Source organism: Cryptotermes secundus, unplaced genomic scaffold (assembly GCF_002891405.2).
Source record: "Cryptotermes secundus unplaced genomic scaffold, Csec_1.0 scaffold873, whole genome shotgun sequence".
In the NCBI taxonomy this organism is placed as follows: Eukaryota; Metazoa; Arthropoda; class Insecta; order Blattodea; family Kalotermitidae; genus Cryptotermes; species Cryptotermes secundus.
This window is the reverse complement of record NW_019739229.1, coordinates 2,328,846-2,351,781: the sequence shown is the minus strand read 5'-3', so window position 1 is coordinate 2,351,781 and position 22,936 is coordinate 2,328,846. Positions and strand designations below refer to the sequence as shown.

The 22,936-nt window shown below is 37.8% G+C and overlaps 1 protein-coding gene across 1 annotated transcript in view; it reads right to left on the bottom strand.

Annotated features, from left to right (window-relative positions):
• LOC111871801 (eIF-2-alpha kinase activator GCN1) overlaps window positions 1-18,987 on the bottom strand; it is a 66,095-nt gene extending 47,108 nt beyond the window's left edge. The window contains exons 1-11 of the mRNA XM_023865157.2: window positions 18,885-18,987; window positions 18,700-18,802; window positions 14,793-14,988; window positions 12,447-12,789; window positions 10,874-11,126; window positions 8,683-8,861; window positions 7,768-7,867; window positions 6,396-6,493; window positions 4,105-4,260; window positions 2,074-2,239; window positions 173-604 (exon numbers count right to left, since the gene is read on the bottom strand). Of these exons, the coding sequence (XP_023720925.1) occupies window positions 173-604; window positions 2,074-2,239; window positions 4,105-4,260; window positions 6,396-6,493; window positions 7,768-7,867; window positions 8,683-8,861; window positions 10,874-11,126; window positions 12,447-12,789; window positions 14,793-14,988; window positions 18,700-18,802; window positions 18,885-18,899 (2,041 nt within the window). The 5' untranslated portion in view covers window positions 18,900-18,987. The remainder of the gene's footprint in view (window positions 1-172; window positions 605-2,073; window positions 2,240-4,104; window positions 4,261-6,395; window positions 6,494-7,767; window positions 7,868-8,682; window positions 8,862-10,873; window positions 11,127-12,446; window positions 12,790-14,792; window positions 14,989-18,699; window positions 18,803-18,884) is intronic.
• Window positions 18,988-22,936: the final 3,949 nt, after the last annotated feature.

Below are 22,936 nucleotides of genomic sequence, written 5' to 3'. Positions count from 1 at the left end.
GGCTGGCGGGGAGGGAGGGGCGTCATCCATAGTGCAACATGTCACAGTATAAAAGATTGTCAACACCGTCCAGTGTGGCTGATAAATGTTTTCTTTTTCTTTAATAATTCATCCTTTGCATAGGTTAGTGACTCTGACCCCAAATAAATATCATTAAATTATATGTACAAACCTATAGCAGGATGATGGCAGCACAGGAGACTATCCAGAGCAAGTAACTGAGCATCTTCTTGAACAATGTTGCTCCCCGAGCAGAACGTGGTAATGCAACTAACAGCCACCTTCGCTGGTATTTCCCCTCCACCCCCACCCCCACCTGAACCTGTGTCTGGTCCATCTTTACTCTCTTGAATAGTTTCTCCAGACTGGATTTTGGCTGTTTCTAGAAATCTGGTAAATTCCTTGAGTAAAGAACGTGCAAGCTGGGTTCCCCCCAAAACAGACACCAATTTTTTCACCACTGAACGACAACGTAATCTTAGAGAAGAACTGGGAGCAGTCAAACAAAAAATTATTCCTTTGTGTAGGGGATTAGCCTTCCCATTTAGCCTGTGAGCATGATCCAGAAGAAGACGTTCACACAGCTGCATCACATGAAACAGAGCTGAAACAAGAATACCAACTTCATGTTACAAAAACCATGCTTGGTTCTAGTAGTTTTACTGCTCTCTTGCCAAGATTCTCAAACTACAGCAACTGTGATTACAGAGATTTGCATTTCTTAAATGTCCATCTGTTTAACTTAATAAAATGAACACATGATAGAGAGGCCACGTCTATCCATCATCATATTTAGTCCATGAATTACTAAATGGATCTTAATTAAATCTTGTGGATTAATTACTGCATTCACTAACTTATGAGATTCCACTCTTAATTTCATTAAAACATAATGGGATATCTTGCATTTGCAAAATTAATGAAATGTATAAACCAAAGGAGCTTTGTTGATTTCTGGGACAATGCACATCTGACAATAGTGACATTTCTGAAACTTGTGTATGTATTTTATTGATACTTGATGGACAAATTTCTAACCAGCACCTGTAAGTATTAATGTTAAACATTTTGTTTCATTCTGGTAAAAATCCACTTGCAATATAGGCAAAGCATAGGAAAGTGTCTGTGATGAGAATGGGCTAAACATGTTACAGATTCTTAAACTGTTGTTATCTCTATTTATTTATATATTTTTTGGAGGAACTTGTTATTTAAATAGGTCCACAGGTTCTGTTTACATTCGATTTACCAGCATACCAGTAACTGTTCATTTAAAACTTCATTTCGAGCCTCATTTGCCGGAGTGATTATAAAATAGTTTTCATACAACATTTCATTCTCTTAGCTCCAATGGTTCATTAATTACTGCTTCCAAGCTAAAATATAAATTCATATTTTGCAGAGCTACCATGTTGTTTTATATTTACATCTGTCACACTGCATATTTCTTGAAGACCCATTACCACACATGTTTCGGATACTATATTATGACACAACTGTGTCATTCCCACCTAACAAGTTCACGTTTCCACTTTGCTGTTAAAACTGATTGTACAAAATTAATATGTGTGAGGCTTGGTGGTCTCCAACAGCAGAAAAATCATACCAATTTTCAAATAGTGTATCATAGCATCATGCTTTGTTGTATTTCCAATTTATTTATCGTTGTGCTGATGGAAATAAATACATCTAGATTCCAAATTTCATTACAAAAAGTCAAGTCATTTAAAGCTGGAAGAAGGAAAGCACACAGACAGGCAGACAAAAAGAATGGCGATCTCTCTTCCTTAAGTAAGGAAAGAAGGCTAATAATAGAGAAACACGTGCAGATATTTTATATGGTGCTGTTTTGCATGCTGGAAACTACCAATACAGCAGTAATGTGAATCTCTGGAAGTTGTTTCCTTGAGAAACTGAAATCATACTGCATTAATGAAGTATAAAACATAGCAGTATAACATAGCAGTATCACTCTTGATTTTTATTTTGCAGGTGCTTGGTTTGAACCCACAACAAAAATTAGATGAGGTTCCACCTGATCTTAGAACCTGAAACCCATTTTATTGTACATACCATCATCAGAGGCAAGAGTAAGAAATTTTTCAGAAACAAAAAGCTGTTTGTCCATGTCCAGTACTACACTCCAAAGGCTGTCCAATTTTTTGTCAGCACCAATGTCAGCTGATGCCATCTTTAGCAACAAACAGGTAGCACACAAGGCCTCAGTCAAAAGAGGAACCTGTTGATGTAATAACACCAATTAAAAATATACAATAAACTTCGAAGGGTGCTGGTCAAGATATGCTCTGACATTTAATGAACCAAAACCGTTCACAAAAATCTCCTATTGGAGATCGGCTGAGCAAACAGAAACACCAATTCACATACGCTCCCATGCTATTATTTTTAAGATATGCTTTAATGTTATCCTACCATCTAAGCCTATCTTTTCCCCATGTGGCCTATTCTCTTCTCTGCCCAATATTCTGTATAACTCCGACATCTTCTCGAAGCATGTTATATGTCTCACTCCCCTCGAACTCCCCTATTTCATCTTAATAATATTAGGTTATAAGAGCAAATTATGAGGCTCCTCACAATGAATTTTCCCCACCATACTGTTACTTCCCTTCTCCTAGGTCCAAACGTTCTCCTCAGCAGTTTGTTCCAAAACACCCCCAACTGAGTCTTCCCACAGCATAACAGATCAAGTTTCTCATCTACATAAAACAGATAAAATTACTGGGCATGTGCGAGTCTCAAATTTTCAGCCTGGAATCAAGAGAAAAAAATCTTGATCTGAATGTTAATTTTTCACTCTCAAACTTCAAGAACTTTATGATAACTGCTTTTGCTGACAGTGGAAACATGTCAAATGGAATATGTAATCTAGCTGCCCAAATGGTGGACAAGATTTTTTCTTCTTTAAATAGTTGCAAAACTATGGGTCATCATCAAGAATTTCATTGGATTTTTCTGTTGACCTAATCTTTCCAGCCACACTACGGCCCTGGGGTAAACTCAACCTCTAACAGAAATGAGTATCAGGAATCTTCCTGGGGGTAAAGGGCACCTGGTGCATAAATCTGAGTAGTAGAGAGTGACTGGAGACAAGCAGACTTCATATGGATGTATTGTGATCCATTGTTAGGAGACAACTAGTGGAAACAGATAATCCTAGTGCATGTGAATCAGCAATAACACTGTATTGCATGCATTTAAGTATGATTAAGAGAGTGTGTGTAACTGAAGAGCTAATAAATCCAGTCATTTTCATCATGTGTACCAGCCTATGCCTGACAGTATAAACTGAAAGTTTATCATAACATCAAAGCTTGTCGTTGGACACAATCCTCAGCCAATCTCACATTACCTATCTCATCCTCTCTATTCAAAGTTGTCACTTTCTAAGAGGTTTCTGGAACTTCTGTGGTGAATCTGTCACCTCTCCTAGCTACATGCTCAACCTAACACAGCCTCCAAGATTCAACAATCAGGTGACACACAAATAAGTTCTCACTTCTTGTAACTGGATACTTTCCCGAGCATCCTGTTTTCATATATGTGTAGTTTATGTTCCTCCCTCACAGTAAGAATCACATTTCACACCCAAACAATCAAATTTGAGAACTGTTTTAATGAAGGTAAACTGTGTCTTTGTATCCTGAACATATTTAACCTCTTAGAAAAATAATGACTTCAGTTTTTGAACTGAACTGTAACATTTCTAAGAGTATGTTCTTCAAACTGTCATCATAAACCTAATTTATATATCAATAAATGTGTGGGTCTGTTAAATACTAATGGATAAGAAAGGAGTAATAGGTCGTACTGGTCTCCAGTGCTGCTGAGACAGCTCAACATTCATTTTCAAGTTCTTACAGACTGAACTACATATAACAAACTCTCGGCACATCAACTACAACTGACCTCAGACCAAAAATGTCTGAATAGCTGAAAAAACTGACATCTGCTGTAAAGTTTTCTTCTCCTTTCTGAACTCCAGAAATGAAATGCCACTCATGAAACTATTACAACAAGCATCATGCTAAAGTCACTGCTGCACTATGTTTCACTGTACTGTTCTGCAATACAGAAACAAACCTGTGTTGGTTGACCAACTGCTCTCTCAACTGTCTTCAGCAGAAATGGAATAAGCTCAACCCCTTGGGCCAATGTATTTCCATGAAAGCAAGCTGACATACATTCAATGTATGCTGTGCGCACAGCTGCTGTTGATGTCTTCAAACCAGGACCTTTCTGCAAATTATCAAGAAATAAATGTATAACCAAGGTGGATTAATACAGTCCTTCAGATCTACTTAACTCCACAGTACAGGAACTTCCATTAACAGTAAGTTACTCAGTTGATCAAGGAATGCCATCTCCACCACTGCAAACTATCCTCAGCCTATTCAAATCAGTCATCACTATATTCTACAAGATCCATTTTAACACTATCCTCCCATCTACATCTTGTACCCATGCCATCTCTTCCTCCAGAGCTTTTCCATCCAAACTCTATGTAGTTCTCATTTCCTTGGAAATGCTGCAAGCCCTACCCATCTTATTCATTTTAATTAAATCACCTTAACATATACAGTAAAAGTAAAAAGTTAAGGTATCCCTGTAACAGGCCATGGAAGCCCATAGGATTGTGAGATGTTGAGGTTCCAACATTTTCTGGACAATCAGCTCATAGATGGCGCTAAGGTTGTCAGCCTTATGTGCCGGCCACCCTTTACCACCAAGAATATTCCTGGTACTCATTTCAGCTAGAGGCTGAGTCGACCCCAGGAGGTTGCGTGGACCCCAAAGCCAATCTGGATGACACGGAGAAGAGGAAATTCTTGACCCTACCAGGACTCAGAACTCTGACCCCTCGGTCATCCAGCCCACAGCCAGTCGCTATACTGACTACACTATACCAGCTCCTTACATCTACAGTACAATAAAAATTATCAAAATGCATATTATGTACTTTTCTCCAGTCCCTTGTTACTTCTTCTTTCCTGGATCCAATTACCTTCCTCAGCAGTATGCTCTCAGACACACTGCATCTATATTCTCGCCTTAAACAGGTGAGATTACAGTTTTGTACATTTCACTTCCTGGCTGTCCCTCCCCCATAACCACCAAAACTGTAAAAATCTTACTCATTTACATGCACACATGACTCAGGTGTGAAAGAAACAAGAACCAGCATAAGCAGGCAGTATCAGGCTATCTCCTCTTATAAAATTAAATCTACTATCAAGTAACCTAGATAAGTTAAGAGGAACCTGTTTCAAATCATGGCTGCATACAGGTCATTACTTAATTTGAAGTGGGCTGCACCAACCTGCTATACCCAGCAATGCTTACTGTCATAAGGCCAACAGTGGTTTATAAACATGAGAAAAGTCATATAAATCAGACCATAAGGTTGGATATCAGCAGTTCAATGCACATTCATGCATCAGATAAAATGTAGGTCCAAGTTTGAAATATACACAGTGCATCTGAAAAGTAACTGGAGAAGGATCCTTAAAAAAAAAAAAGTTTCATTACATTTCTGATGCTTTGCATATGTTTGGAGGGGTTCAAAGTGGTGATTGTTCAGAGTATGGCCATCTGAGTTCTGATAGAGGGTGAAAGACACCAACATTTCAGAGGACTACGCTGCCTACACATTCAGAGCTGACAAGCTTCCAGGGATACAAAATCCTTTAATATATACTCACTTTAGTGTACGACACACTCCTGATTATCTCATATCCAAGCATCCAGAATTCCTATCCAACCAGCAAAATATTTAAAGAAAATTGGTCATATATATTTAGTTATTTAAAAACAAATCTGTGATACACACATGTTCACCCACCATGTGATAGTTATCCCAGTCACCACTGGCAGTGCTACACATTATCCTTCCTCATGTAGGTGCCAATAAACAGAAGAGGCCAATTGAATTTCTGATCACATTACAATAAATGCATTTGAAATCTTCCATCCATCACTCTGGTGTCACATTGGAAGACTTCCACAAACAAAATAAAGTGAAAATGTGTTGTTTTGAATTTGTACTGGGCTTCTGTAAAAGTTTTTCCCATGCAACAGGCAGAGTCATGTACCCAGTAGACCCCATTCCCCATATAACCACAAAATGCNCCATACAAAGCCAGATGCGTGACATTCTTTGTTCTTCCTGTGATGTGGGATCTTATTACACAATATAAACACTTTTCTGTATATAAATTTATACCTCTTTAATGCAAAAGGAACTTTCCTTTGGTCACTCACTCCCCAAAAATACCCACATTTCTGTAAAAATGGCTGCATATATTGTTCTGCACTGCTCAAACAAGACAGCATAAACACAACAAACTCTCGTAAATAAGTAAAGAATACTGTACCTTGAACCAATCCATTATTTTATTTGGCACTTCGTTGCTGAATTTATTACACCATAATGACAGCATTTCTAAAGCTTGAATCAGGGTCTTTTCATGAACTGAAAGAAGATACAACACAAATAATTATGATTTTTTTACACATGCCTATCAATAAACCAAACTGACATGCCACTTGTCAGAACACATGGCACATACCACACAGAAAATACAGCTTCCTCTATTGTTGCAAAGGCACGTTTACTGTGCCGAAGACTATCAACAGAAGTCTTCATCGTTGCAGGAAATGTGTTAGTGACCCGTTGCCTAGCAATAGTCATCCTACTGTTGCGTGCATGTGTTTACCGACCAATTGCCTAGCAATGGGTATACATGTTACAATACTAAGATGGATCTCAGAGATATAAGATGGGGTAGTATGGACTGAACTGATGTGGCTCAGGACAGCCACCAGTGGGGGGTTTTTCTGAAGACAGTAATAAACCTTTGGGTTCCACAAAATCCTAGGAAATTCTTGAGTATCTGCAAAGCTAGTGGCTTCTTGAGAGAGGCACAACTGCATGGCGCATAAAAGAGCAGCAGGGCAACACAAGTTCATCTACGTCTATTGAGAAAATTTCACAAGAGTTAAAGAACACTGACATGGGAGAAGACAGCTCCTCATTTCAAGATCTAAATAAATAATGCCAATACTGCATGAAGATGGCATGTGAAATCAATGATTTTAATGCAGCAGTGATTAGGAAAACATAAACATCACAGTGTTTATACATGGAGAAGAGAGTGCCATCTGTGTCAAGCTTATGAGTGGATGAGTTGACAACTTTTTGAGAAAACATGTCTCTCAGAAAAATTTTTACAAAACTGGAATTTAAATGGAAGAAAAGAAAAAGGGTAAGGGCAATCATGGGAATTTTTATGTCAATTGTTAACCCTGGAGGTGAAACCAGAGCATCATCTGATCACTGCACGTTTGAAGGAAATGAAATGTAGGAAACAGGTTAGCCAAACCTGGGAAGTTAAATACACAAATTTTAATAATTGTATTAAGTGTGCAAAATACTAGTCTTGTTCCATTTGTTACATACTCTTTAGGCAGGAAATCCTTTCAGACAAGAAACAAGTTAAAAGGGTATTAGACATAAATGAAATGGAAACATTTTGGAACCATTCTTTTTAACATTCAAAGCAGGAAAGTGTCTCACGTAGTGACATCTTAAATAATTTTTTTTTGTAATCTGGTTCCAAAACGGTTAATTTTATGAATAAAACATCAGACCTCATTGAAGCATACACACATGTACACAAGCTATGTATAATTACTGCATACAGTCTTCTTAGTGTGCCCACAGAAAAATGCTTACATTCTTCTCACCTTCAACATCCAGCACTTTAATAAAGTGGTGTGCTGCAACAGTAGCCAGTGTGTGGACACTGCTGCCGGTCACTGCATTGTAACTCACACTGCCTGCACCCTGACAAAATACAAATCACTTAAACAATTAAGCACTGTGACAAACTACAAATATGACAGGTTTAACAGGCGCGTGCCTATGATTACTTATTGTAAATGTGAATGGGTTTATGATGTTACTTCCTTTACCTGAAGAAGAATGGTTCACTCAAAAATATTACAATGGAACCTCCAATTAACATACCTAAAATTTGAAGTTTTCCCTCATTCAATGTTTCAATTTCTTTGATCCCAAGTCAATATTCTCGGTGTTAAAATTTCCTCCATTTAGCACTTCCCTCAGTTTAGTGTTCAGATCCACTGTTGCCTCCCCCCAAAAAAACTTATATGTGAGTTTTACTATTAGCACAAATTCAATGGAATATGATTACCAGGGCCTGGATTTTGATGACCTGAAAATATTTAAAAAATGACCTACAAAATGGCTGAAAAAATCCAGAAAAATTACCTAAAACATGACCCAAAAATGTAAAATGCAGGGCCCGGATTTTGATGACCTGAAAATATTTAAAAAATGACCTAAAAGAGAATGAGAAAGAACACTTCGCTTCCATATTATTCACATTTCAGAAAATATACGAAGAAAAATTCCCTAAAATGGCCAAAAATGACAAGAAATGCCCTTAAAAGTCCAAAAATTTACCAAAAAATTACCCCCAAAATGAAAAAATGACCTTAAACCTAAAAATGTCAAAAAATGACAACAAATTACCTATAAAATGTGTCTGTCATGAGAATAATGAACATACAACAGTAATGTCAATCTAACAAACCACTGCCCTCTGTGAATAATGAGAAACAAGCTGGACAGCTTACCTGAAGAACACTCATCTTATGAGTTGCTACAGTCAGTTTTCCTTCAGAGCCATGGAATACATCAAACAGATGCTGTAACAGAGCTTCCAAAGCACTAGCATCACTGCACTGCAGAGCCAGGCTGCGGCAGGCAGAAACTGACTCTCCACGAGCGAGATCTTCCTTGGAATGCAGGTTTGCTGAAAGATCATCTTATAAGTATATTTTGGAACATCTTGTTGTGGTACTCATACATAATGTCATTGCTAAGCAATGACTTGGTAAACACGTTCCCGCGAAACACACTCATGCAACAGGATGTCCACTGCTAGGTAATGGACCAATAAACAAGCCTCATTAACAATAGAGGCCATGTTTTCCACGAGGTTAGTGCAATGTGGTTACGAGGAAGTGTTTGGCAGAACAGAACAGTTAAGTTGGAGTAGTCAGGTAGTTGAGAAGTGAAAAGACAAGTTTCGGGATGCCCAGCCTGCTGAGATATGAGTTTGGGTTTGAAGTGAGATGAGTCTATGGAAATGGTAGCTGCAGAATAGCAAGAAAGGAATTAGGCTGCAAAAAGATGACTCCGTGTGTGATTTCAAGTAACAGTAAGACCGTTATAAATCTGTTGCAGGATACGACTATTGAACTTTAATTGTTTCTTGCATCCTGTTGTGTATTTAATCAATATTAGAGTTAATTTTACTGACCACACAACACGTTTTTATTATTGTCACACTACATGTTTCGACCTCAAGAGGTCATCCTCAGGTGTACGAACACAGTTGCACAATCACATGCAATCACATTCGTTTTTCCACTTATTTCGATCCTGTATCCTGTTCAGGTCCACGCTCAATAATATATGTCAAGTTCTTCTTATAAAATACAAGTTAAAAATACTATTCCAAATGTTAAAAGTTAAAATTTAAAATTTAAAACTTATAATTTAAAAAAAAATTAAATTTTAACTTTTAACATTTGGAATAGTATTTTTAACTTGTATTTTATAAGAAGAACTTGACATATATTATTGAGCGTGGACCTGAACAGGATACAGGATCAAAATAAGTGGAAAAACGAATGTGATTGCATGTGATTGTGCAACTGTGTTCGTACACCTGAGGATGACCTCTTGAGGTCGAAACATGTAGTGTGACAATAATAAAAACGTGTTGTGTGGTTGGTAAAATTAACTCTAATACGACTATTGAAGACTGAGAACCCTAGTGCATGTACAAAGGTGTACTGTAAATTGGGCAGTACCTGTAGGCTCAAGTTACATATATGAATAAGGTGTCAATAAACCCAATCATTCAATCCAAAACTCATAATATAAGCCATGCACAACACCTTTACATGTGACATTATAAAATTTGTGTTCTTCATGGAAAAACAAACTGAGCAGTGAAGAGAGCAGTCTTCTGGGATATGGTGCCATGTAGATATCGTGCTGACGTTTCGTAGGAACGTATCGCCTCCATCTTCAGGGTAGAAGAAAAAGGAAGAACATCCACAAGCGAACAATTGCATGAAAAAAAAAGTATGGTTATATTTCTTATTACTTAAGATGCCTTAATTGTAGCTGATGAATATAAAATGATGTTTTATATGCCGTGTAGTACTGCAGACTACTGTTGTGTTTTGTTGTTGTCAGCAACCTATATTAAAATACAACAAACAATATATCACAATCATCCAGCAACATACACCCATTGATTGTAATGGGGCATTCAACAAACAATAAAATATGATTCATTTGAGAACAAGACACACAGCACAATGCACAACAAGCGAGAACACAACCCAACAATTCGAACACACATGCATATCTAGAGAACTGATACATTAAAAACATAAGCAAAAACAGAAGATGGCAGTTTCCTCACCCAATAATTTTAACACCTGATGATGGCCACACTGGTAGAAACATGTAATGATGGACTTTTAAAATGAATAACTTTTAACAAATCTTACAGAACATAGTGTTGCACATGATTGCAAAAAACTAATCAACACTAAGTGAAGAGTGCAACAGGATGCTACAATATAATATTATAACCTGAGACACAACCATGCCCCTTTCTCATCACTAGATAACCCATAATATTTCAAACAATGTTTATGGAAATTTGTAAAAATTACAGAAACCAACAACCACAGATAAAATTACCATTTGTCTCTCAATATGATTACAAAATCATGAACATACCTGCAAGACTCCTGCCTATATCCTGAGCATACTGGCTCAAATCTAGTGACAGGCCGACCAGCACCTGTCCAACACTCTCCAGAATAATTTCTGGATTCCGTAGCATTGCTTTCTGCATGGCAGGTAAAAGTTGCTGCTTGAACTCTTCATGTGACACATGTTTCAGTAGCGATTCAGACTCTTTGATAATGTAAACGGCAGGTTTTGTCTTGCAACTGATTGCTACTTTGATGAACATTTCCAAAAGTGCAACCTAAGAAAGAAACCATTAAATTACTTACATTTCTTTCAAATTTTAAAACTGCAAAAGTTTGCATCTGTCCTAAGTAATCTAAAATAAAAACACGTGATATTTACTACCAACATCGGCTGTGCCATAGCTGAAGGGGGATAGTCACTGGCTTCCCACCACGGTGGCCAGGTCTCGATCCTGGTTCTGGTCAAGTGAGATTTGTGGTGGACAAAGTGGTGCTGGGGAAGTTTTTCTCTGAGTACTTCGGTTCCCCCTGCCAATCTTCATTCCACCAATTGCTCCAGAATCACCCTCACCTGTCATCTGGGGCTGGTACAATGGGCCAGAAGTGGCCACAGTACAAGGAACTTAGTCCCACTCCACTAGCAATATAAAAAAATACTACCAACATTCTAGTATCTGAATTCAGTTTTCTGGAATTATGATACCCTTCTCCATTTAAACAGTATGTTCAACTGAGATGGAAACATGCTGCTTCTGACAGTGCTGAAGTAGTTCACAGCATGAGGCAAGAAAGAAGAGCAGAGGGAGCTGTTTACCATAAAGGGGCAATACAAACTTATCATATTCTATACAAACTATTAGAATTTGGTCTCCTCTGCCTTCACACATGCCTCGCAGCATGTTTCGTGATTCTGAAGCTCGAGCATTGTACACCTGATGACGGCCCGGTATGAGGGTCGAAACATGTTGTGTTTGTAAAAACAAATATAAACAAATGTTGATTCAGTAGTGTCTTCTTTGTTTTTTAAATACAGAATATTGTTGTTCATTGTTCATTCATCTGTTGAAAATGTAAATGCAAGCTGATTTATTAAATGATGTATTTCTATTGAAAGACAGACAATACTAATTGCTAGTTAAAATGAGAAAACTTGTACATGTCTGTTCATTACATTATGTTCTGGTATTCAAATACATAAATGGGCTATACATCTGTGTTAGTGATGGATCTGTTTAATGAACCTAACATAATATCCTTCCATCTGGCACTTCAGGACATGACACAGCACCTTCATGAACAATATCCTATGTACTGCTGTCAAAACCAAAACGGCAAGAAAATGTCACTCTCTGGGAATGTCTTGTTGTTGCCACTTAAATGTATGACTGCACATGCAATTCTGTCATAAAATTACTACCTACAGAGAAGCACATGGGAATATAATGTAGTCCTGCATTTATGTCTACAGTATAAAATTTAAATAAAATTACATTATTTTGATTTACATGAAACCATCAGCTGTTTTCCCTTCACAAAACTGCTTTCACTAATACAAAGAACTTTTTATATTAATTAAGTGAACGTTTAAAGCATACCTTATATTTCTTAATGAGATCTACTCTTCTTGTTTCTGTCAGGTGTTGGATGAGATAAGATCCAAATACTACAATATGTGTGCTAGGTACCGAGCCTGTTATTGCATTTCCATACAACTCTTCACTACCTTTCACACATCTCCACATAGCGGACAGTGTCCGATATGCTTTAGCAGACTTCTTTTTATTCCCTACAGCAAGTACAACTGACAAAAGTGTTGCCTGCGTATCCACAAGATGCTGAAATTCTGCTTTAGCATTGTCTGAACAATTATTGAGACCATGTTCAACCAGCAAGCACGACCACTTTAAAGCATACAGACCACTCTGTGATGTGTGGTTCCTGAAAACATGAAGATTTATTCAAAACAGAAAAAAATATAAAACAGATTCTTTGGCAACAATATATACAAATCATGATTTATTTCACAAACAAAAATGTTAATTGTTAAGTAAAATTTGAATGTAACACCTTTTCATGTTTTGTGACTAATTCACTGAGAACACTGTCTCTAAGGTGTTGCTGAATGGTCTGCCCCAATTTCCATACCATGGCTACTCCACGATATTTCAAAGTCTATGTATAAACTGTACTAGTATTTCATATTATCAATAACAGGTGGCAGCCTTATGCTGCTCAATGATCTGTGACCAGGGGGGAAAAAAAAAAAAAAGACACAACTACAAAAGCAGGGACTTCCTAAAATGCACATGTAGTTGCAAGGCCAGACAGGGCAGCATTTGAAAAGTGATTTAACAGACTGAAGCTCTATTACAAATCAGCAATGCCACAGATAGGGTATAAATTGCTCTTACTGTTCTGACATGGGGTCAGTCCATGTCAAATCAACATAGATCACGACCCAGCTCCCTCAAAAGTGAATGCTTTTTTCCGGAGATCATAGTTCCCATGGAAATAAGCATTCCCGCAAATTTTACTGATGTTGGGCCACTAGAGTTTGGAAAGCAGGCATCCAAAGTTGTCAAAGACCATTTTTATTTTGGAAACACAGTTCCCTGATTTTTAGGGTTGGACACCCTTTAACAGTGAAGGTGCAGTACTTTCCTCCGAAACATGGTACCCACCTACTGTACAACAACAAGATGTCACATCACAGAAGACCACATTATGAACCTTCATCACTGGGAAAATCTTACAATTTGTCTCAGCTCAGAGTTAATTAATGGAGGTAGAATAAGTTTCAAATGCTGATACTGTTCCGTATTCCGTATTGAGGGGGTGGGTTTCCCCATGCACTTAGACCAGTTACTGGTCCATTGTGCATCCTCCTTTAATTTCTACTGTCTCCATACCCTACCGGTACTGGTGCTTACTATCAGCCCCTTTCTGCCAGCGAGGTTCCAACCTCTTACTGGCAGTGGTATCTAATAGTTAGTCCCTTTCTGTCAGCGAGGTCGTCCCTCCTCTGGCAGGGGTTCCTAGTCCCTTTCTGCCAGCAAGGTTTCTACCCTCTACTTGGCAGTGGTATCTAATACTTTAGTTCCTTTCTGTCAGAGAGGTCCCCCCTCCTCTGGCAGTGGTACCTGATACTTCCCCCATCTACCGGAGGAATTGGAAACTACTTGGGCGGGAAACTTGGCCTAATTTTGCTCAGAGGTCTCCTAGTGACATGAGGTTCTTTTACGTGCCATAAACCTACGACACGGGACCCACGGCTTAAAGTCCCTCCCAGAGGACTTGTTCCCTGAATTTTTCCGCCCTTAAAAATTCCACGACCTCCACCAGGTTTTTGAACCTGCGTACCTTGAGTCATGAGGTGGGAACGTTACCCCTAGACTACGGAGGCCACTTGCTGATACTGTTAATGAATTAATAAATTATAATTCACAAAATATAATTAAAAACAATTTAGCGAAGTCAAACTCTTAAATTATGATAAACAGAAAAATGTCAAGCCTGACTGTAATAGGATAAATCATGTAGCAACAGGTACCTACATAAGTGGAGATAGGATGTGTTGCATTCCGAATACAAAATCCCTCTCCTGACTTCATTTATGACCTTGCTTAACATGAAGAAGATAGAATAAATAAGAACAACAGAACATATTACCGAGCCTATAAAAATACGGAAATTTCTTGAATGACAAAGTTTAATATGCAATGCCTAAGCACTCCATGGCATCAGATTTTTTTTATGAATTCAGCAATCATGGCATATGTGAATATCAGATCTGTGATCAAAATATATTGACACACTATCATTATATCTACCATTTTTCATTCTTTCATATAATTAAGATTTTCAAGCTCTGAAATGAATGTCTAATGCATTCTAAGGAACTAATACGAGTATATGTGATATAATAGAAATAAATGACTAACGTCGAAACCAAATTCTTGTGTGCAGCTGCAATATCACTTAATGTGGAAGTAAGATGCTTCATGGTCCAATCCCCATGCTGCTTAACAAGAGTGATGATCACATTCTGAATAAAGAACTGAGATGTGCTATCTCGATATCGTGGCAATGCAATCTGTAAAACTTTACAAATGCCCCGAATGATGGCTTCTGTGATTCCTGCAATGGAAAAAGATCAGCTGATATATAATTATCAACAGAGTAAGATCCAAATGCAGCATTTCTGTGAAGAACAACAGGGATTCAAAATGTAAACAACTAAGCCAAAACCATAAAACTGACACTAAACGAAGTAAATCTTTATAAGAGCCGTGCCATAGCTCAAGTGGATAGTCGCTGGCTTCCCACCGCAGCTGCCTGGGTTCGATCCCGGGTCTGGTCAAGTGGGATTTGTGGTGGACAGTGGCGCTGGGGCAGGTTTTCTCCGAATACTTCGGTTTCCATTGCCAATCTTCATTCCACCAATCACAATCACCCTCACCTATCATCTGGGGCTGGTACAAGGGGCCAGAAGTGGCCGCAGTACAAGGGACTTAGTCCCACCCCACTAGCAATAAAAAAAACCTTTATAATGGAAAAAGCAATAAATTGGGATTATCTTGTACACTGATTTACAGGGTTCTAATATTTATGTCAGCACTGCATTTCTAGGAGCAGCAATGCATATCCAGTCAATGAAAAAGTAAAATACCTAATCCTTAACTGAACCCAATACAACAATAACATTAAGAATATGTATACCCTCATTAGTTTTTGATGTTGCAGCAAACAAATGCAAACTGAAAATAGTTCAGTTGATTTAATGACCACTGTATACAGTGCACTTATATTAATTCTGATAGAAATATGACATGGGTGTGATGATAGTCAGAAGACATTCTTACCTGACATGTTTCACTGCAATCTTTATTATGCAAGTGATTATGTAATGTTACGATTTATTTTGTGTTAAAAAGTCATACACCATATATTAACATCATATTCTTTATAAAATAACTAGATTAGTGAACACTCTCTGCAGTTCTAAGAGCACTATTTGAATTAGATTAAACTTGATCCTTTCATATGGTTGTCCATCATTAATATCAGTTCCATACAGATGAATCAGTAGCAAGGTCTACACCATCGCCCTCACTGCAGCACACGCACAATATGAAGGCAGACATATGACCCACCACGCAAGACATTTATGCACTGGCAGTAGGAAAATATGGCTGTTGTCATGATCATGTACTTATACAAGACATTTAATGCATTTTAACTGATTCTGTCTATTCATTTTAACAACACAACTTATTTTAATTACATTAATATTTTAGTTTACATTTTTACTGGTAGAAAGCCCTTCATGACAACATATGTTTATCATACATGTAATGTATTTCTTCGTAGTGTTGGCCTTGCCTTCTGATGATGGCTAGTAGTGGCTGAAACATGTAAAAGCAATCTTTTATACTGAACTGTTGCAAGCGATAGGCTTTGCTACTCATTCATCTCTTAAAAAGTGCGACAGTTCAGGATGCCCCTCATAAAGAATGGTTCAGTCCACTTGCAAACCCTCCTTATAGCCATTACGGTGTGGGATGAGCAACAACAAATGTCCTCATCTGTCATCTTCAGCAAGCCAGAACAATATTACGATTACTTATGGAGCTGAGCCCTTCTTGAGGAGAAGCCAGATCTGCAGCTACTCAAGAATGGCATAAGCCATGGCTCAATGAAGGATGTTCAAAACTACTAGATCAAAGAAAACAAGCCAAACTGCAACGGTTATATGACCCAACCGAAATAAATGGGGAATAGCTGANCATATACACGGTGCCAAATCCCAGAAGACTGCTTTCTTCATAGTCACCGCCGTGAAAGCCTCAAATCTTACATACGTTAAGAGTGGTTACCAACCCAGAGGTAACTTACTGAACGGTACAATTGTGATCTGCTTGCAGATTCCCACAACATTTTGAATAGGTGGAAGAACTACTTCTCTCAGTTATTGATTGTACATAGGGTCAGTGATGTTAGCCAGACAGAATTCCATACAGCAGAGCTGTCAATACCTGATCCTAGCCCTTCTGAAGTTGAAAGTGCTATTGCAAAATTGAAACGGTATAAATCGCCAGGGAGAGATCAAATTCTGGCAGAACTTACTTGAGCACGAGGCGAAATATTACGTTCTAAAATCCATAAGATAATTACTTCTATTTGGCATAAGGAAAATTTGCCTGACCAGTGGAAGGAGTCTATTATTGTACCAGTTCACAAGAAGGGTGATAAAACTGACCATAGTTATTATCAGGGAATATCACTGCTATGAACTTCATACAGAATTTTATCCAATATTCTTGTCTCGAGGTTAAGTCCATACATAGATGATATTATTGGGGATCATCAGTTTGGGTTTTGACGTAACAGATCAACTACAGATAAGATCTTCTGCATTTGTCAGATAATGGAGAAAAAATGTGAGTACAATGAGACAGTACATGAGCTATTTGTAGACTTCAATAAAACCTATGATTCAGTTATGAGGGAAGTATTGTACAATATTCTGATAGAGTTTGGGGTACCCATGAAACTAGTTAGGCTGATTAAAATGTGTTTAATCGAAACATATAGTAAAGTCCGTATAGTTAAACAGCTGTCTGGTAAATTTCCTATCCAGAATGGTTTAAGATATTGCTTTATCACCACTCCTTTTCAACTTTGCTTTAGAATATGCCATTAGGAAGGTCCAGGGAAACCAGGTGGGACTGACATTAAACGGGACGCATCAGCTGTTGGTCTATGCCAATGATGTGAATCTACTGGGAGATAATATATATACCATATAGAGAAACATACAAACTGTAATTGATGCAAGTAAGGTGGTGGATCTAGAAGTAAACACAGAGAAAACTAAGTCTATGTTGCTGTCTCGTCACCAAAATGCAGGGCAAAATCATGACATAATGATAGGAAACAGATGTTTTGAAAATGTGGCACAGTTAATATATTTGGGAACAACAATAACAGACCAAAACCTGATTGAGGAGGAAATTAAGAGGAGACTGAACTTGGGTAATGCTTACTACCATTCAGTCCAGAACCTTTTGTCTTCTTGTCAGCTCAGCTGACTAAAAACATAAAAATCAGAATATGGAAAACTATACTTTTGGCAGTGGTTCTGTGTGGGTGTGAAACTTGGTCTCTAACATTAAGGGAGGAACATAGACTCAGGATGTTGAGAATATTTGGACCAAAGCGGTATGAAGTGACAGGAGGGTGGAGAAAACTGCAAAACTATAAGCTTCATAACTTGTACTCTTCTCCAAGTATAATCAGAATGATCAAGTCAAGGAGCATGAGGTGGGTAGGGCATGTAGCATAAATGAGGGAGACAAGGAATGCATATAGGATATTGGTGGGAAAGCCAAAAGGAAAGACACCAGTGGGAAGACCAAGGCATAGGTGGGTGGACAATATTAAAATGCATCTTAAGAGAGATAGGATGGGATGGTACAGATTGGAGTGATCTGGCTCAGGATAGGGACCAGTGGAGGGCTCTTCTGAACACAGTAATGAACCTTCGTGTTACATAAAATGCTGGGAAATTCTCGAGTAGCTCCAGATTTGGCTTCTCAAGAACGGCTCGGCTATGTAAGTAAGTAAACTAAAAGAACACACACACCAAGCCAATACTCTAAACTATCAAAAAACCACACGGCTCGAAGTCTCTCACCTTCCAATACACAAAGCCATATCATCCTTCATTTATAGTGAACGGCTAAAAGAATCAGAATTCAGTCAATAACAATTTATTTACAACCAACTAGTACACTGTTTCGAATGGTACTACAACCGGAATGCAGCCCTACATGTGTTAAGTATTACCTGGGTTTGACAACACCGCAACAACATTTTGAAGTAAGACATTCCTTTCTTTCTTGCTAGCTGTTTGAATTCGCAGAGGCAGATCTCGCAGTGCTTTAGTGAGCTGGAAGATGCACAGTACACAGTTAGACACATATTATAACAGACAGTTTGCAAACAAGATATTCCACGTGACAAAATCTCACCTCGCTATCCGCCATGTCCGATATAATTAGTTGGGAGTAGGGGTACTGAACCGCGTTCACAAATTATGTAACTGCAACCACTGCAACGGTGGATTCTGAACCGTTCTGAACGCTCCGAAGGGCCCCGCGAAATTTCACCTCATTGGTGGGCAACATGTTCACCATTACGTCACGAATTCATTACAGCTGTCATCTCTACGCATCATTCTCGAATGATGGCCGCCAGCACCGAGAGCACAATCGGTAAAAAGCTATGCCCACATAGCGCCTGCTTTTGATGCTCCTTCACTCCCCTACCCAGAAGGCGTTGTTCGCAAGAATAGCAACAAATAATTTTGCAGCCAGATCTCTTGTACTGCAGAGGTTCTTACCCCCCTTTATTTTTTGAACTGTGTTCAATATCACTTCACTCATATCCTGCGAGAGGGATTTTGAGTGGTGATATTAAATTTTTTGTTCAAAAACGCCACACACGACGGAGTAATAGCCTCTGCAGTACAAGAGATCAGGTTGCAAAATTATTTACCTGGAGGCATTTTCTCGCCATTGCCTGGAAAGTCATAACATTTCTTTTACATGAATCTAACACGTCTTTACCCAAATGCAATTGACATTGTGAACTGCAACTTACATGGAATACTTGCATCTAGGAAAGCTGATAATGGGGAAACTTGAAAGAAAATTTTGTTTCCATCAGATACTTCTACTCAACCTCATACCTTTGCTCGTAACTTACACCTGAAAGCCACACATAACACAGTATTTCAGTTACATTAAAATATTATAAATCACGTATAATAAGGAAGAAGGGAATAAATGTAACTTCCTGCCTCTTTAAAGCAATCAGAGGTGCCGCGAATAGATAACAGTTTCATAGTTAATGCATACTAGTGTTCACAGTCAAGTCTTCACTGGCATTGCTTGGTAATGGCTTCAACGGTGGACGTTCCCTTTCCTTTGGGTTCCCGACCTGTACCCAGCCTCAGCTATCAGCTTCTANCTACTTATATATCAAATTGTTAATATTCAGAATTAACTTGACTTGTCATATATCATGTACAATGATCTACAGTGACGAAATAAATCAATCAATCAATCAATGGTGGATGTTCCCTTTCCTTTGGGTTCCCGACCTGTACCCAGCCTCAGCTATCAGCTTCTAACAGCAACAGCTCAGAATGTCTGAGCCCCAGCTGTTCTCTAATTCACTGACTGCAACAGCTAACTGGCCATGCTTTTAACATCTTGGAACAGATTGAGTAGGAAACACCATTCCTCTGTTGCAGTGCAATTTTTGCCATGAAAACAAGCTCCTTACTTAGCAATGGCTGTTCTACAGTTGTCTATCTCGTGGTGGCTAGCTAGCAACGAGTCTACATGTCACAGTATTACGTTGGCTTTGAGCATCACACCACTGCCCATCCCTCTGTGTATTCAGGTAGCATTTGATGAGGCTGAGTAATGTAGGTTAGGTTACATTAGATTTGTGCAGATCACTGCTCATCCTCCTTCATGACTGTGGAGTTGGGTTATATAGTCTGATTGGGTTTTGTTATATTATGTTGGCTCATCCCACCACTTGCTGTCCATTTGAACATTAAATGCAGCTTTGTTATATTGAAAAGTCTATAAATGATTGAAGGCTCTGAAATATATCTTCACATGTTTCAAATCTAAGAAAAATAAAAAAAGGTCTCAAATTGTTTAATTTTTAGATTTTCCAAAATTTAAATTTTAAACAATTTTGTTATTAGAAATAAACCACTTTCGATATTTCTCAAATAAAGGATTGGGGAACACTGGTTCCCAGGATTAACATCGAAAATGCCTTGTCAGGAGGATGAATGTCTGTAAAATTATGAAAATTATTACATGTGTAACATGTATAGCTATGTAACAGCTCAGTAAACACATTTCCTAGGTAATACAGACAACTATAGAACTTCGGTTACTAGAGTTTTGATATGCAAAATATAACTTAACTGATTAAAAGCTGATATCCAAGACAATAAACCTCCAAAGCAAAGTAACAGTGAAGAATGTGCTAACTCTGCTGTTGAAGGTGATCTGCATACAGTCTGACCAGAAAGTACCTCAAGGAAAGGACTAATCAACAGATTAGTTGAGTACATAATACGACAGACAAACAGAAATCAGAAAAAGACAGAAGTGAAGTCTTTACTGTATGTGTACTTACAGTAAGACTGTGTTACAACTAATTGCAGTTCCATCTGGTGAATATTCAATAAATCAATTAATCTAATCTGGAACCAACTAAATATTTGTTGCATTACCAGGATACGTGACTAACAGAGGAACTGAATTTGTTACAAACAAATGGACATAACTCCTAGACTGTAAGTGATTGAGCAAACCAGACTGAAATTTTGATAAGCTTGCATTTATTAACATATTTCACTTGTAATATGTCCTGATCCATCTCTTATGGTTTAGCCATGGCAGGCGGCCGAATGTCTGTAAAATTAGGAAAATTATTACATGTTTTGGGTAACTGTTTAAAAAATCTACAGTTATTTGGGGAATAAAATAAACATCATTTTTGGATAGATCAGTCTTTATTCATTTATATATAACTTTTAATGTAAGATATGCCATAGGTTTTCAGTTATCAGTGGTTATATAAGAGGTTGAACAAGTGTTACACTGAGTGTTACTAATAGCTTCATTCCATTTGCACCTTTGTATAATAACATTCTGAATGCTAAAACAAATTATTTAATATTTCAGAAATTGAAATTTACCTTCTAAAAAAGTCCAAATTTCTGAAACTGTTACTTTTCAAGTTTCTAAACACTGTCCAATTTATTATATTTTTGATAACAAACACACATGCCGCTAAGCATTTTATTCTTGCAACATCACTGGGTTTGCACCAGAGAGTTTGCCTCAGTAAGATAGAACTGTATTCCTGATCTATAAAGCATAGAACATGGGTGACACAGCTGAGTGTGCAATGAAATTCTTACAAGCCAAGAAATGGATAAGAAGTCACAAATGAATGTGTATTGGTTTATTCTTCACATTGTGCTTCTATTGACTTAAAAATGACTTGGAACGGTAAAGTTTTCCAACACATTAAATGTAACTGATACAGATGAAAGGCAAAGACTGAACTTCCTCTGTGATAATTGGTTGTAGGAATATGTATACATGAAAAGACATTTCATTTAAAACAGCATATGTTAACCTTCAACATATATGTGATGTACAACTGTGTTAGCATATGTAGAGACCAATGGGTCAAGTGTTGTATTTTTTCAAATATAAATCCTGTTACTAACAAGTTTAAATCCAGTTGCCAGCATTCAGTAGAGGAAGACTTATATCTGGCTGATGGTTAAATTAAATTCTGACAAAGATAAAGAACCATTAACTTGTAGCTCAGGCTTGGGAGATACTGTCAATACAAGTGAGGACTTCCTGAATCAGTTCAATAAGATGCCATATGCATAGGAATATGTGTTTGCAGGGAAGGTATTTTATTCAACTGGTTGTGTGACTCAAGAGCATCACAATTTTCACAGGCTCTGCCAAATACAGGCAAATGGCATTATGGATGCATTCAATTCTGGTGATACTTTGAATGACTTGCCTGGATGATGTTTATGAAAACTTTTGCCCACCATGTTCTCCTAATTCCAGCCCCTGCAAATACTTCTTATGACTCTCTGGAAGGCAGTGTGTACAGAAAAAACCCCCACAGAGTTGATAGAGAACTGGGAAAAGTAGTGAATTTTCAGTATCTACAAATATGCCAAGGTTCACATACAAAATTATTCTGCCAAGTCTACTCTTCTGTTCATGCAAAAATCATCTGTATATATCAAGTACACAAAAAATACATGCATTTTAAACTGAAGCATCTTTTCTGACTGACCCTGTATGAACCATGATACTTTTGCTATCATGTCTGACTAGCCATCAGTGTAACATCTAAGTACTGGGACCCTATAAACTAACTTGAAGCAGGTTGTAATCTCCTGACAAGCCCCAAAACAGTGATTTCTGAAATTTCGTTCAGAAAGTTCTCA